Here is a 15,526-nt window from a genome sequence, read left to right as displayed (position 1 = left end):
GGTCCCACCCCGCTGGAGTGAAGGGGGTCCATGGAAGCCACCCCAGGAAGTTGCGGGTAAGGGGAGGGTGCCCCCAGACATTGCCAACCTGGTAGTGCCAGCTTGGCCCTGTGGCACTGCCCACCAGGCATTGGGCAGTGTCAAGGGGGCAGGGCTTATTGGGAGGAGAACGCGGGGGGAGGGGGGCTCTGGGTCCCACTGTTACTCTGCACTAGGATCGGTGGCAGGAGGGTGGACAGCGATTGGGGCTGGCCATGGGGTGGCGGCCTACCAGGGGGTCAGGGCTGTGCGGGGAGGGGGTGGTGTCGGGGCTGGCATGGACACGTCCAAAAGGCCAGCAATCGGGGGTGGGCAAGGACAGTGAAGAAAGGTTGCTCTTATGGCCAGCGATTGGGAGGCCGGCAGTGCACGGCTACTGCGCATGCGCCGATCTCCGCTCTGGCAGATGGGTGCATGCGAAGTGGCTCGCTCAGCACCATCCTGCTGGCCTTTCCAGCAGGAATAGGCTCCACCCCTGGATTTTTAACGAGATTCATGCTGAAGCTCTCTGTGATACACAGAGTGTGGAGAATACATTTTGAAAATCCCGCTGAGAAAAACAGCAAAAGTTACTCCAGTATTTATGTGAATTCGGCACTTGGAATTTTTTTGGGAGAATCCAGGTCAATATCGAGAATTAAGAATCTACTGATGACCATGAAACCATTGTCGATTGTCGGAAAAAACCATCTCGTTCACCAATGTCCTTTAGAGAAGGAAATCTGCCATCCTTACCCGGTCTGGCCTACATGTGACTCCGGAGCCACAGCAATGTGGTTGACTCTCAACTGCCCTCCAAGGGCAACTAGGGATGGGCAATAAATGCTGGCCCAGCCAGCGACGCCCATGTCCCAGAGATGAATTTTTAAGAAGTGTTTGAATGAGAACTTCATTTCATCTGGTGACGCTGTCAGCTCACGGAAAGGCTGTTTGCAACAAAATTGTCACCTACTGAAATTTAACAACCTTTATATATAAATATATAACATCATTAATGTAATAAAGTATCATAAAGTGCTTCACAGGAATGGAATGAAGTTAAGTATGACAGTCTTAAGGAGTGGTTGAAAGGAGAAGAGTGAGGTAGAGAGACAAAGAGGTTCAGGGAGTGAATTCCAGAGCTTGGGGCCCTCAGGCACGGCCGCCAATTGTGGAGTAATTGAATTGCGTGACACGCAAGAGACCAAATTGAATGAGAAATCTCAGAGAGTTGCAAGGCTGGAGGAGGTAGCGGAGGGGTGAGGCCGTGGAGGGATTTGAACAAAAGGATGAGAAGTTTAAAATCGAGGCGTTGTAGACTGGGAGCCAGTGTAGGTCAGTGAGTAGGAAGTTGAGCGCATGCAAAACTATTGCTGCAATTCCAGTAGCTTCACCTCGCCTGCTTTACGTGGGTGTGACCGATGGATTAGTGGGTAGAACCCAAGCTTCGTGGGCAGAAAATTATGGATTCAAATCCCTCCAAAACTTGAGCTCCTAATGCAGGCTGACACTCGCCAGTGTAGTACTGAGGGAGAAGTGCTATTATTTGGATGAAATGTTAAAGCAAGCCCCTCAGGGTAGCACGGTGACACAGTGGTTAGCATTGCTGCCTCACAGCGCCAGGGACCCAGGTTCGATTCTCAGCTCAGGTCACTGTCTGTGTGGAGTCTGCACGTTCTCCCCGTGTCTGCATGGGTTTCCTCCAGGTGCTCCGGTTTCCTCCCACAGTCTGAAAGACGTGCTGGCTAGGTGCATTGGCCGTGCTAAATTCTCCCTCAGTGTACCTGAACCGGCGCCGGACTGTGGCGACTAAGGGATTTTCACAGTAACTTCATTGCCGTGTTAATATAAGCCTACTTGTGACACTAATAAATAAACTATAACTATAAACTTATGATGGGAGAGAATGTGATACAGAGAGAGAAAAAACACAATAGAGGGAAGGAGAATGCAACAGAAAGAGGGAGAACGTGACAGAATACAACAGAGTGAGAGAACTTGACAGAGTGGGAACAAGACAAAGAGGGAATGAGCGAGAGTACACGTGATACAGAGCGAACAAATGAGACAGCGAGGGAGAGAGACAATGGACCCGATTTTACCATCAAGCTGTGCCCGTTTTTGGGAGCAGAAACTTGGTAAAGTTGAGTGTGAGGCAATAGCGGGATCCGTGACCACCTCCACGTCCATTCCCCCTTTACCAATGGCTGAAAATGGCGGCGATCGGGACCGCGCCCGAAATGGTTATGAGTGTCACAAGTATTATTAACACGGCAATGAAGTTACTGTGAAAATCCCTTAGTCGCCACACTCCGGCGCCTGTTCGGGTACACTGAGGGAGAATTTAGCACGGCCAATGCACCTAACCAACACGTCTTTTAGATTGTGGGAGGAAACCGGAGCACCCGGAGGAAACCCACACAGACACGGGGAGAACGTGCAGACTCCACACAGACAGTGACCCGAGCCGGGAATCGAACCTGGGTCCCTGGCGCTGTGAGGCAGCAGTGCTAACCACTGTGTCACCGTGCTACCCTGAGGGGCTTGCTTTTACATTTCATCCAAATAATAGCACTTCTCCCTCAGTGCTACACTGGCGAGTGTCAGCCCGCTTTTGAATGCATTTAAATTGAATTAATTGGCTGGACGCCCAACCTTACCGGCATTTCCCCCTTTACCATCACGTTCGTCCAGATTAGGCATGAAACAGACATGGTCGGCAAAGGTCTGATTCGGGCGCTCCAGCTTCTGAAGAAATAAGTTCAGAGCGTCCGACGGCTCTCTGACTCTGATCAGTGGTTGGGGGGTGTGGGGGGGCGAGGGGGGTGGCGGAGGCAGGTCAGATGGCTCTGTGTTGGGGAGAAGATGGGTCAGATCGCTCTTTGGTGGGGGTGGGCGGGGGGGACGGACGAGGGGTCCACTGCCACTCTGCGTGCGATTGCGGGGGCGGGGGGGGGGGGGGGGGGGAAAGGGGGCAGGGGGCCGCGATTGGTCTGGGTAGCAGGGAGTGTGGGGGGATAAAGGGGACAGTACTGTTGTTGGGGGTGAGGAAATGTCTGTGGAAGCCGGGCATTATCTGGCCTGGGAGCGATGTGGCAGGGGAGCATTTTTCTATTTTTTTTCCTGCGCATGTGCAGTTGAAGGCTCCGATCGGAGCTGCAGTGTTTCGAGCGCGATAAACCCCGCCCACAGGCTTCTGCGACGCGATTCGGAATCACCGATATTTTATCAGGCAGAGCGTGTATAGGGGTGCCTGAGAACGGGTCTAAAAGTCGGATCTGAAACACTCCCAGTTTCAAGTGCGCCCAGCACTTAGAATCCAAATGGTAAAATAGGGCCCAATCTGTTCGTTACTGACAGAAAACTCATTGAGCAATGTCCCTGCGATCACAACACTCTGCCTCACAAATAGCAACAGCATTCACAGAACCTGGCTACCCAGTCAGGTTAACTTTTGAATACATGAATATATTTTATACCACTAACAGCAAGAGCTTCACAAAGTCTTTCTTGATATTACTGTTTATAACATGAATAAATTCAAAGATTGTATGAATTGTTTGTGCCACTTTAAATATTAAACACAGACATTGCAGCGAATGAACACGCTGTAATGTATAGATGCTGCCAAAAGATTTAATTATTTAAGGTTCCTATTTATGCTGTTGGTTCGGTGTTTTTTTTAAAAAAGTGTTCAAAAATAGCACACAGTGAAAAGTATTGTGAAAATTAAACCACAGCTAAAACCCCAAAATAACTCAGGGCAGTTAACGCCCAGTCCTGGAATGTGGCAGTCCCAGCACCTTCCGAAGCAAACTGGGGATTTTTGATTGCCAAAGTGCTCGGATTCGGATTCTGATTCTGGGAGAATTAAATGATGGTCCAAACAAGACTTGGCTGCCATGCAGGTGACTGTGGTTTAGACTTTAGATGCACTAAATGAGGATAATTGCACTGAAGTACCAGATTTCCTCTTCACGGGTTACAGACAGAGCTGAATGAGTATTTTGTACACCTTCACAAATCCTGCAAGATTGCAATTATAACAAAAATGTGATGTCCTTTTGCGTTCAGCATTGGTTGAAACTGACACGTGGCCTGAATTTTTCACCTGGTGGGATGGCGTGCACATTTGGCCCAGAGATGCGGCCTCCAGCCGCGATTGGCCCCGGAGCACGATTTCACAATGGCTGGCCAATATTAATAGGCAACCAGCATGACGTCGGGGCTGAGAAAGGTTCAGCGCTGATGGAGAAGACGGGAGGTGGGCAGGCGTCGAGAGAATAGATTTTTGAATGGACTTACATTACGTTGATCTTTCTCTACACCCTAGCTATGAATGTAACACTACATTCTGCACTCTCTCGTTTCCTTCTCTATGAACGTTATGCTTTGTATAGCGCGCAAGAAACAATACTTTTAACTGCATACTAATATATGTGACAATAATAAATCAAATCAAAATCAAATCAATACACTGCGGAGTCGTCTCAGGAAGCAGCCAACCTGTAACAAATAAATCACAATGGAGAAACACTGCAGTGTCCAGGCAACACATTCAAACCTCAGCCCTCAAGACACCTTTTTAAATTTTATTTCGGCCCGGACATTTCACGTCCCCCCCCCAAAACACGGATTAAATTTACAGCTGAAACGTAAAGATCACTTGACCAATCGGCCTCCCATCAACTGTAACGACAGAGAAATCACCCAAAATAGCTCTCAATTGGCCCCTCACTGGGATAAACTGCCTTCTTAATTGTTGGTGGGTGCGACTCAGAATCCTGCGTGCATCCACCGACCGAAATATTGTGCGAGTGCGCAATGACATTGAGATGTGCGCACCAATGTCACCTCGCACGCTTTCACGCGCTTCTGGGTCAGGCGCCCGCCCGAGCAAGGTAAACCCCTGGCTCATGTATTTAAATGTTGCTTTTTTGCAAACTTTTCCTTATTATTATACCGAGTTTTTTTTAAACGGCGTGTCTGTCCGATTGGTCATTCGAGACTGCCAGTTATTTATAAAGTGCACGCGAGGGTAGCCGTCATCTTTCCGTTTTAGCACTTAATCCAATTGCACCACCTCAGATCAAGGGTCCCATCCACCATGCGGACCAGACCTGGCCAGAACAGGCCATTCGGGCCAACTGCTCCGTGCTGGTGATTATGCTCCACATGAGCTTCCTCCCGTCCCTTCTTCGTCTAACCCAATCAGTGTATTGTGAAGATACTGTGCCTTAAAATATATTTATATCATATTTCTTGTAAGGGAAACTCAATCCCAGATCATAATGGCTGGATCAGACAATCCCAGCTTTCCAGATCAAAATCCGGGAACTCCCTCCCTAACAGCACTGTGGGTGTACCTACACCATATGGACTGCAGCGGGTTCAAGAAGGCAGCTCACCACCACCTTCTCAAGGGAAACTAGGGATGGGCAATAAATGCTTGTATTACCAGACTCAGTCAGACTTTTGAATGGACCTACCTCGTATTAAGTTGATCTTTCTCTACACCCTAGCTATGACTGTAATACTGCATTCTGCACTCTCGCCTTTCATTCTCTATGAACGGTATGCTTTGTCTGTATAGCGCGCAAGAAACAATAATTTTCACTGTATCCCAATACACGTGACAATAATAAATCAAATCAAAAATCAACAATGCTCATATCCCCATGAATAACTATTTATAAAACACAAGCGCAGACGTAACTTTTCAGTTTCAGTATTGTTGGGATAATTTCTCTGATTTTATTTTCAGTGGGTAGTTCCCCTGCCTCTCCAGAAGCACTGGGTTCAAATCCCACCCTAAGCCTCATTGGCCACGGAAAATGTGTTCTCTGGCCACAGAAGGTGTGTTAATGGCGTAAGAGCGGTAAGAGTAGGTGAGATTCCTGGTCAGCCATACTTGATGCAGAAAACTGCTCCCTCAAGCATTAAGCACCTCTCTGTCTCTAAACAGAGAGAGATGTCTATGGTCTCCCCATGGACTACGGCTAGTTACGCTGGTACACCAGACAAAAACACCCGACAACACATAGCAGAGTCTACGTCGTGTCGAGTTTTCACTGTCCTCTCTGCAAAGCAAGGCAAGTTCTTATTAACACCAAGGCTAAACGCCACTCATTTTTGGAATGCATTGCTGGAGCAGGACCTCTCACTGCAGTTGAGTATGAAATCTCACAACACCAGTTTAAAGTCCAACAGGTTTATTTGGAATCACGAGCTTTTGGAGCGCAGCTCCTTCCTCAGGTGAGTGGTGTCCCCAGGATGATGAAGGAGCAGCGCTCCGAAAGCTCGTGATTCCAAATAAACCTACTGGACTTTAACCTGGTGTTGTGAGACTTCTTACTGTGCCCACCCCAGTCCAACGCCGGCACCTCCACCTCATTGCAGTTCAGAAAAGGGAAAACATTGAAAGAGTAATAGATGGGGATTAATTCTACATGCAGTAAAACATGTCTTCAGGACAGTGTAAAGCCTGTCAGCTGTTTTATGTAAGTATATAAAGTGTATATAAATATATGAAGATTGATGAAGATGAACCATGTTGACCAGACCTTAGCAAAAGATAAATCGAACAGACTGCCATTGCCACTCAGTTAATCAACACCAGAGTTCAGACTCAACAACAGGACTATCACCACATGACAGGAAGTGAAGAGTTCTTCCCAGCGACGCATGCACCCCCCCCTCCACCCCCAAGCATTTGAATTTTGACACAACTCACTAAAGTCTGAGAGGGAAGGCAGCAACATCTTGAATTAATCAGGCACCGACACTGGAAACAATAAAAGCTTTGAAATCAGAGGTTCCACTGGTATCCTGACGTTTTGGAGCCACAAGCTCCCATTATACGGTCTGGCAGGTCACCTGGCCAGTTTAAATACTATACCAAAGTACACTAAATTACTTTGTTCAGGACAAGAATCCACTGATTCAACTTGACAAACAAAAACACTCAGGACGCAGGGTGATGGTTTAAGTATCATTCTGAGGGTGAATCAATGAAAACGAAACAGCTCATTAACACTTCCACACAACTAAGAGACATTTAAAATAAGAGTTACCGACACTCAATTTACAAAAGTGCAAGAACAAAGAAAGTTACAGCACAGGGATAGGCCCTTCGGCCCTCCAAGCCTGCACCGACCATGTTGCCCGACTGAACTAAAACCCCCAACCCTTCCGGGGACCATATCCCTCTATTCCCATCCTATTCATGTATTTGTCAAGACGCGCCTTAAAAGTCCCCACCGTATCCGCTTCCACTACCTCCCCCGGTAGCGAGTTCCAGGCAGTAAGTTTACTAGTAATGACCAAACGTTTTCTTGTGCCTTGCCCGGTGTACAAGTCCTATCCATTCTCAAGGTTCCTGCAGTGTCAATGCTTCAATGGCATGTCAGCTACGACGCTCACTAACTTTTACAGATGCACCATAGAAAGCATTCTTTCTGGTTGTATCACAGCTTGGTATGGCTCCTGCTCTGCCCAAGGCCGCAAGGAACTACGAAAGGTTGTGAATGTAGCCCAATCCATCATGCAAACCAGCCTCCCATCCATTGACTCTGTCTACACTTCCCACTGCCTCGGAAAAGCAGCCAGCATAATTAAGGACCCCACACACCCAGACATTCTCTCTTCCATCGGGAAAAAGATACAAAAGTCTGAGGTCACGTACCAACCGACTCAAGAACAGCTTCTTCCCTGCTGCCATCAGACTTTTGAATGGACCTACCTCGCATTAAGTTGATCTTTCTCTACAACCTAGCTATGACTGTAACGCTACATTCTGCACTCTCCCCTTTCCTTCTCTATGAACGGTATGCTTTGTCTGTATAGCGCGCAAGAAACAATACTTTTCACTGTATGTTAATACATGTGACAATAATAAATCAAATCAAAAATATAGAATTTACAACGTAGAAACGGGCCATTCGGCCCAACTAGCCCATACTGGTGTTTCTCCTCCATGTGGACCTTCCCGCTACCCTCCTTATTTCACCATATCAGGGTATCCTTCTCGTTTCTCATTTGTTTAACCAGCTTTGTCTTGAGTGACCACACAAGTTTAGTTTCAAGTATTCCAGGCTTTTCAGTTGCTTCAACTAAATCCGATATACATTTCTTTCAAGATTATTGACAATAATCGGCGTTTGCAAGGTCACCTGACACAAATGTGTTTGCATAAAGAGTCCATAAGACTCACTTGATGGGTTTGAGTTTGAACCATTGAGAATGGCACCAAAACAGGAGGCAATTCAGCCCATCCATACTGTGCCAGCGCTTTCAAAGGGCAATCCAGTCAGCACTACTCACCCGCTCTTTCCCAACACCCCTACAATCTTCACCCACAGTTGATGTTGTCTACATGGATTTTAGCAAGGCCTTTGACAAGGTACCGCATGGTAGGTTGTTGCATAAGGTTAAATCTCATGGCATCCAGGGTGACATAGCTAAATGAATACAAAATTGGCTTGATGACAGAAGCCAGAGGGTGGTTGTAGAGGATTGTTTTATAAACCGGAGGCCTGTGACCTGCGGTGTTCCTCAGGGATCGCTGTTGGGTCCATTGTTTATATGAATGATTTGGATGAGAATTTAGGAGGCATGGTTAGTAAGTTTGCAGATGACACAAGATTGGTGGCATAGTGGACAGTGAAGAAGGTTATCTCGGATTGCAACGGGATCTTGATCAATTGGGTCAGTGGGCCGATGAATGGCAGATGGAATTTAATTTAGATAAATGCGAGGTGATGCATTTTGGTAGACTGAACCAGGGCAGGACTTACTCAGTTAATGATAGGGCATTGGGGAGAGTTACAGAACAAAGAGAGCTAGAGGTACAGGTTCATAGCTCCTTGAAAGTGGAGTCACAGGTGGACAGAGTGGTGAAGAAGACATTCAGAATGCTTTGTTTCATTGGTCAGAACATTGAATACGAAAGTTGAAACGTCTTGTTGAAGTTGTACAAGACATTGGTAAGGCCACACTTGGAATACTGTGTACAGTTCTGATCACCCTATTATAGAAAGGATATTATTAAACTAGAAAGAGTGCAGAAAAGATTTACTAGGATGCTACCGGGACTTGATAGTTTGAGATTTAAAGAGAGGCTGGATAGACTGGGACTTTTTTCTCTGGAGAGTAGAAGGCTGAGGGGTGATCTTCTCGAGGTCTATAAAATAATGAGGAGCATAGATCAGCTAGATTGTCAATATCTTTTCTCAAAGGTTGGGGAGTCTAAAACTAGAGGGCATAGGTTTAAGGTGAGAGGGGAGAGATACAAAAGGGGGAAGGAGGGCAATTTTTTCACACAGAGGGTGGTGTCTGGAACGAACTGCCAGAGGTAGTAGTAGAGGCGGGTACAATTTTTTCTCTTAAAAAGCATTTAGATAGTTACATGAGTAAGTTGGCTATCGAGGGTTTATGGGCCAAATGCGGGCAATTGGCACTAGCTTAGTCATTAAAAAAAGGTGGCATGGACAAGTTGGGCCGAAGGGCCTGTTTCCATGCTGTAAACCTCTATGACTCTATGTCTATGACTCATCCCTACAATCCTCCCCCACATCCCTGCAATCTTCCCCTTTCAGGTACTTATCCAATCTGTTGCCGCCAAGTTACCAAGTTGGGCATTCCAAATCCTAACCACTCGTTGTGCAACATTAAATCAAACCACTTAACTCACAATTATGGATCATGTATGCTTCGTGCATTTCGGAAATCTCAGAGAAAATAAATCATTGAAATGGGTTTTTTCTTAAGATTGATGTCAAAAAACAGCAAAGGACTTTTGTCGTCTGGATTGATGTGTATAGAACTGCAAAGGGAAGGAAGTTATGTCAAACTTTCCAAATAAAACGGCTCACGCCTCAGCTGAGTGTTCAATTCTGGGCACTTAGTAAAAAGGTCAAAGCCTTGGAGAAGGTGTGGAGGAGCTTTACCTGAACAGTTCCAAGGATAAGGGACTTCAGTCAATGTGGAGAGACTGGAGAAGCTCGGATTGTTCTCCTTAGAGCAGAGAAGGTTAAGAGGAGATTTAATAGAAGCATCCAAAATGAGAAGGGTTTTTAATAGAGGAGAAACTGTGTTCATGGTAAGAGGGGGAATAACGAGAGGACACAGATTCAAGATAATTGGCCCAAACTTAAAAGGGGAAAGTGGAAAAAGCAGTGAGTCACAACTTTCTGGATAAATACTTGAAAAGAATAGTTTTGCCGAGCTCTGGGGAAAGAGCAGGGGAGTGGGACTAATTGGAAAGATCTTCAAAGAGCCAGTACAAGCATGATGGGCAAAATGGCCTCATTCGCAGCATGTATCATTCTATGAAATGTCTAGACGAGAGATCTTTCTGATAGAATAAATAAAGACAGCAGCAAACTATTATTTTACATTGTTATTCTTGCCAACATTCCTCCGCCTGTACTATGCACGCTTTTAACATGTGGTTCAGAGTCGGCCACTAGTGGCAAAACCTGGTTCGTCCTGCCTCTGAACTTACTTTACGCTCCTTCCCTATAAGCTCACCACTCAGGAGGCTTATCCCAGGCAACACCCAGCACAGGCTAAGATTACCATAGAACCATAGAATCCCCAGTGTAGAAGGAAGCCATTCAGCCCATCGAGTCTGCGCCAACTCTCCGAAAGGGCATCTTACCCAGGCTCACCCAGGAGTACTTGCAGGTACCCCAAAGGAAAGATGGTGTATTTGGGGGAAGATGGTGGTGCGATGGGAGTGTCACAGCGCCAGTAATCCAGAGGCCCAGTATTTATCTGGGTTTACGGGTTCCAATTAAATTCAATTAATAAATCAGAAACCATGAAACAAAAGGACCATGGAACTATCATCAATTGTGTTAAAAACCCATCTGGTTCACTAATGTCCGTTAGGGGAGGAAATCTATCATCCTTACTAGGTCTGGCCTACATGTGACTCCAGACCCAAATCAATGAGGTTGACTCTTAAATGGCCGAGCGAGCTATTCAGTTCAAGGGCAATTAGGAATGGGTAACCTATCCTGGCCTTGCCAATGGCACCCACATCCTATGAAAGAATAAAGAACAAAAACAGTTATTGAAGTTCATATTCTTGTCAGTCAATGCAACACGGGATGTTCAAGAGTTTTCTGTTCAGTTAACTTAATGCAATTCTTTAGAGTTGAATTGAAAACTAGGACACATAAATATTGGTTAAACACCAGTAAGTCCAATGGGGAGTTCAGAAGCAACTTTGAATCACAGAACCCCGAAAGTGCAGAAGGAGGCCATTTGGCCCATCGAGTCTGCACCAACAACAATCCCACCCAGCTCCTATCCTCGTAACTCCACCTATTTACCCTTGACACTAAGGGGTAATTTCCCATGGCCAATCAACCTAACCCACACATCTTTGGACTGCGGGAGGAAACCGGAGCACCCAGAGGAAACCCACGCAGACACGGGGAAAACTTGCAAACTCCACAGAGAGACCCGAGGCCGGAATTGAACCCGGGTCCCTTGCGCTATGAGGCAGCAGTGCTAACCACTGTGCCACCGTGCTGCCCTTCTTCTTTACTAGAGAGCGGTGAGAACCCCACAAGGGCTGGTTGAGGTGAATGGTATCGATACACTTAGAAGAAAGGTGGATGAACAAACGAGGGAGAAAGGAACAGGTAGATATGCTGATAGGGTGAGATAGGGCAGGAAAATGCTGGAACTCCCTCTCTAACAGCACCATGAGTGTACCTACGCCACATGAACAGCAGCGGTTGAAGAAAGCAACTCGCCACCACCTTCTCAAGGGTCAAATAGGGATGGGCAATAAATGCTGGTCTAACCAGCAACACCCACATTTTGTGAAAAAGAAACAAAAGCTAGCATAGGGTAGGTGGGCTGAATGGCCTGTTTCTCCTGTGTAATCTTGGTAAAACAGGCAGGAATTTGAAGAGTGCAAGTGTGGCTGGAGTGTAAAACTCAGGATCAGAAATACAGCAACCAGTCAAACCCCTCCCCCTCGCCCAGCAGAAATTCTACCACACAATTCTTCAGAAACGTTTCAGGAAACAGGTGAGAAAACAAACCACACTAAACATTAAACCCCAGCCCAGTGAGTGAAGCTGTTCTGGAGGTCACCGCTCTTTGAAAGCTAACCTTCATGAAAAAGTCACTGGAGTAGAACAGAACTGTGGGACGACATCCTGTCCATCTCTTTGAAGCTGTGTTTTAGCCCTTCTCCTTTCTACCCAGCTCAGCACTGGGCTTCCTGCCTCGGCTGTGACCCCCACGTACCGCAACCCGACAAAAAGAAAATCTTGCTTCACCACAACACCTTACTTCAATTAGTGGCAGGACTTGGTGGGGCTGTAATGTGACCTCTTTTTTAAAAAAACTCCCACCGATAAACATCCACGTGGAATCTCATAGCGCAGAAGGAGGCCATAGGGGAGGCGATGGCCTAGTGGTATTATCACTAGATTATCAGTGAATTTTCTGGGGATCCGGGTTCGAATCTCGCCATGACAGGTGGTGGAATTTGAATTCAATAAAAATAAATCTGTAATTAAAAATCTACAGATGACCATGAAACCATTGTCGATTGTCGGAAAAACCCATCTGGTTCACTAATGTCCTTTTGGGAAGGAAATCTGCCGTCCTTACCCGATCTGGCCTACATGTGACTCCAGAGCCACAGTAATATGGTTGACTTTCAACTGCCATCCAAGGGCAACTAGGGATGGGCAATAAATGCTGGCCAGCCAGCGACACCCATGTCCCATGAATTAATTTTTAAAAATTTGCCCATCCCGCTTGTACTGGCTCTTTGAAAAAGGTATCCAATTAGTCTCACTCCCTTTCCCCGGAGCCCTGCAACATTTTTCCTTTTCGAATCGATATCCAATTCGCCTTCGACAGTTACGATTTAATCTGCTTCCACTGTCCTTCTAGGCAACATTAGAAGGATCCTGAAGTTTAAAGTTTATTTATTAGTGTCACAAGTAAGGCTTACATTAGCACTGAAATGAAGTTACTGTGAAAATCCCCTAGTCGCCACACTCCGGCGCTTGTTCAGATACACTGAGGGAGCATTTAGCATGGCCAGTGCACCTAACCAGCACGTCTTTTGGATGTGGGAGGAAACTGGAGCAGCCGGAGGAAACCCATGCAGAAACGGCGAGAACATGCAAACTCCACACAGACAGTGACCCAAGCTGGGAATCGAACCCGGGTCCCTAGCGCTGTGCAGCAGCGGTGCTAACCACTGCGCGACTGTGCCTATTAAGTTCTCTCAGAAATAAGTTTGATGTACTAACCATGAGTCGGCTAGCTTATACTACGTTGCATTGACTTTAAAACATTTTGCTTTGAGACAAAAATCCCAGTTTCCTTCTCCATTGGCTCCTGAAAGTAACCACCCTTGCCTAAATTACTTGTTCTGAATCCCAGTTTTCCTAACCGCAGGATTTTAGGTGGATAGAGGGGGGGGACATGGAAAGCATGGTCAGAATTCGCATTCTAATTAGTATTCTGTAACTTGATTTCTGTGTCTCTGTGCACTGTTTGAGAACACATTTCCACTCCATCTGACGAAGGAGCAACGCTCCGAAAGCTTATGGTATTTGCTACCAAATAAACCTGTTGGACTTTAACCTGGTATTGTGAGACTTCTTACGGAATTCTCGGGCCATTCATGTCCTGTCGCCGCTACAGCGAGAAGGGAGAATTTGGCGCTCAGTCAAATCTCCATTCACAGCAGCAGGGCCGGAGAATCCCAGCCGCGGGCAAGGTCGGAGAATCCCAGCCACGACGCGGGCGGAGAATCCCAGCCGGGGGCAAGGTCGGAGAATCCCAGCCGCGACGAGGGCAGAGAATCCCAGCCGGGGGCAAGGTCGGAGAATTCCGGGGCCTCATATATAAAAATTCAGCCAGATCCAACATACGTCACAGATCCACATCACAAGCGGGAGCCAATATCTCTCCCAATCCCAGGGGCAGGACAGAGTTGAGGAGAGTACAACAGCCTGAATTATTGCACTGGATAAAAGCAAATTACTGCAGATGCTGGAATCTGAAACCAAAAGAGAAAATGCTGGAAAATCTCAGCAGGTCTGGCAGCGTCTGTGAGGAGAGAAAAGAGCTAACGTTTCGAGTCCAGGTGACCCTTTGTCAAAGCTAAAAGGAGCTTTGACAAAGGGTCATCTGGACTCGAAACGTCAGCTCTTTTCTCTCCTCACAGATGCTGCCAGACCTGCTGAGACTTTCCAGAATTTTCTCTTTTGGTCCGAGATATTGCACGTGGCAATAAGGATCTCCTCATGAGGGTAATAAACTTGTTACAGCATTCCTCCACCCGTGCTCTGCTTACAAATCACGTCATAACCATCCTCTGTCCACAGCCTCACCAAATTGCTTGATGGTCCGAACGATTGTTTTTTGCCAGCTGGAATTTGGAGTGTGAACGATGACACTCAGACAACTTCGCAGAGAAAACATATATCACTTGAAGGGTCAGAGGTCGAGGTGAACAGCAACCTATTGTGAAAATAATTTGAAAACCACCAATAAATAAGGCAACATCAAAAAACCATTAAGCTGAATAGTGAATGATTTAAAAAATACATCACTTGTCAAAATTGTTAATTACCACTAAACAAATTTGAGAAGTTTGGAACACTAACTCACAAACTTCCTACAGGAGTAACTCAAGACAGAATAAAGGTCACAGTTTTCTAGTTACTGCATTGAACATACGAATTGCGATTCTCAAACTCATGCTGCCAGAGTGGTTAGCACTGCTGCCTCACAGCGCCAGCAACCGGGCTTCAATTCCAGCCTCGGGTCACTGTCTGTGTGGAGTCTGCACGTTCTCCCCGTGTCTGCGTGGGTTTCTTCCGGGTGCTCCAGTTTCCTCCCACTGTCCAAAGATGTGCAGGTTAGGTGGATTGGCCATGGTAAATGCGCGGGGGTTGGTGTGGGGGCGGTTCTGTCCACGAGTTAGTGCAGGCCTGACGGGCCAAGTGGCCTCTTTCTACACTGCAGGGGTTGTAATGGTTTATTACTCAGTAAGATTTAGGAATTCATGATCAGTCGCCATTGCTATCCTTGGAGACCCCAAATAATTTTCTTGCAATTCCCTCGTGTTCGGAGTTTCGCCAGCAAACCCGAGATGAGGGAATAGGAGGGCTGACCACCCTGGGTGATCTCATCACAGTCCCACTCTAGACACTTGTGCACAAGATCAGGGCTGACACTACCAGTGCAGTGCTGGGGGAGTGCTGAAAGGTCAAAGGCGCTGCCTTTCCAGATAGGATGTTGGGCTGATGGTCAGTCTCATGCGATGTGGCCTTCTCTGGCTGAGCCAACATCTGTTATCCATCCCAAATTGTTCTAGAGAAGGGAGTGGTGAGCCGCCTTCATGAACTGCTGTAGGTATATTCATCGTGCTGTTAGGGAGGCTATATCCACCTACTCTGGTGGACATAAAAGATCCCGCAGCATTATTTTAGGAACTGGGCAGCCCTGGCCAATA

The 15,526-nt window shown here is 46.7% G+C and overlaps 1 protein-coding gene across 3 annotated transcripts in view; it reads right to left on the bottom strand.

Moving 5' to 3' along the window:
• Positions 1 to 15,526, bottom strand: part of LOC144499519 (gamma-glutamylaminecyclotransferase-like) — a 28,351-nt gene that overhangs the window by 9,062 nt on the left and 3,763 nt on the right. For 2 of the 3 annotated variants that reach the window (XM_078221557.1, XM_078221559.1), the window contains exon 2: positions 14,400 to 14,529. The exons of the other annotated variant lie outside the window; for it this stretch is intronic. In XM_078221557.1, coding sequence (XP_078077683.1) covers positions 14,400 to 14,490 — 91 coding nt within the window. In that variant the 5' untranslated portion in view covers positions 14,491 to 14,529. The remainder of the gene's footprint in view (positions 1 to 14,399; positions 14,530 to 15,526) is intronic. 3 annotated transcript variants of the gene reach the window in all.

Source organism: Mustelus asterias, chromosome 10, assembly GCF_964213995.1.
Source record: "Mustelus asterias chromosome 10, sMusAst1.hap1.1, whole genome shotgun sequence".
NCBI classification, from domain to species: Eukaryota; Metazoa; Chordata; class Chondrichthyes; order Carcharhiniformes; family Triakidae; genus Mustelus; species Mustelus asterias.
Note: the sequence above shows the minus strand (reverse complement) of the source record. Positions and strands in the feature narration are given on the sequence as shown.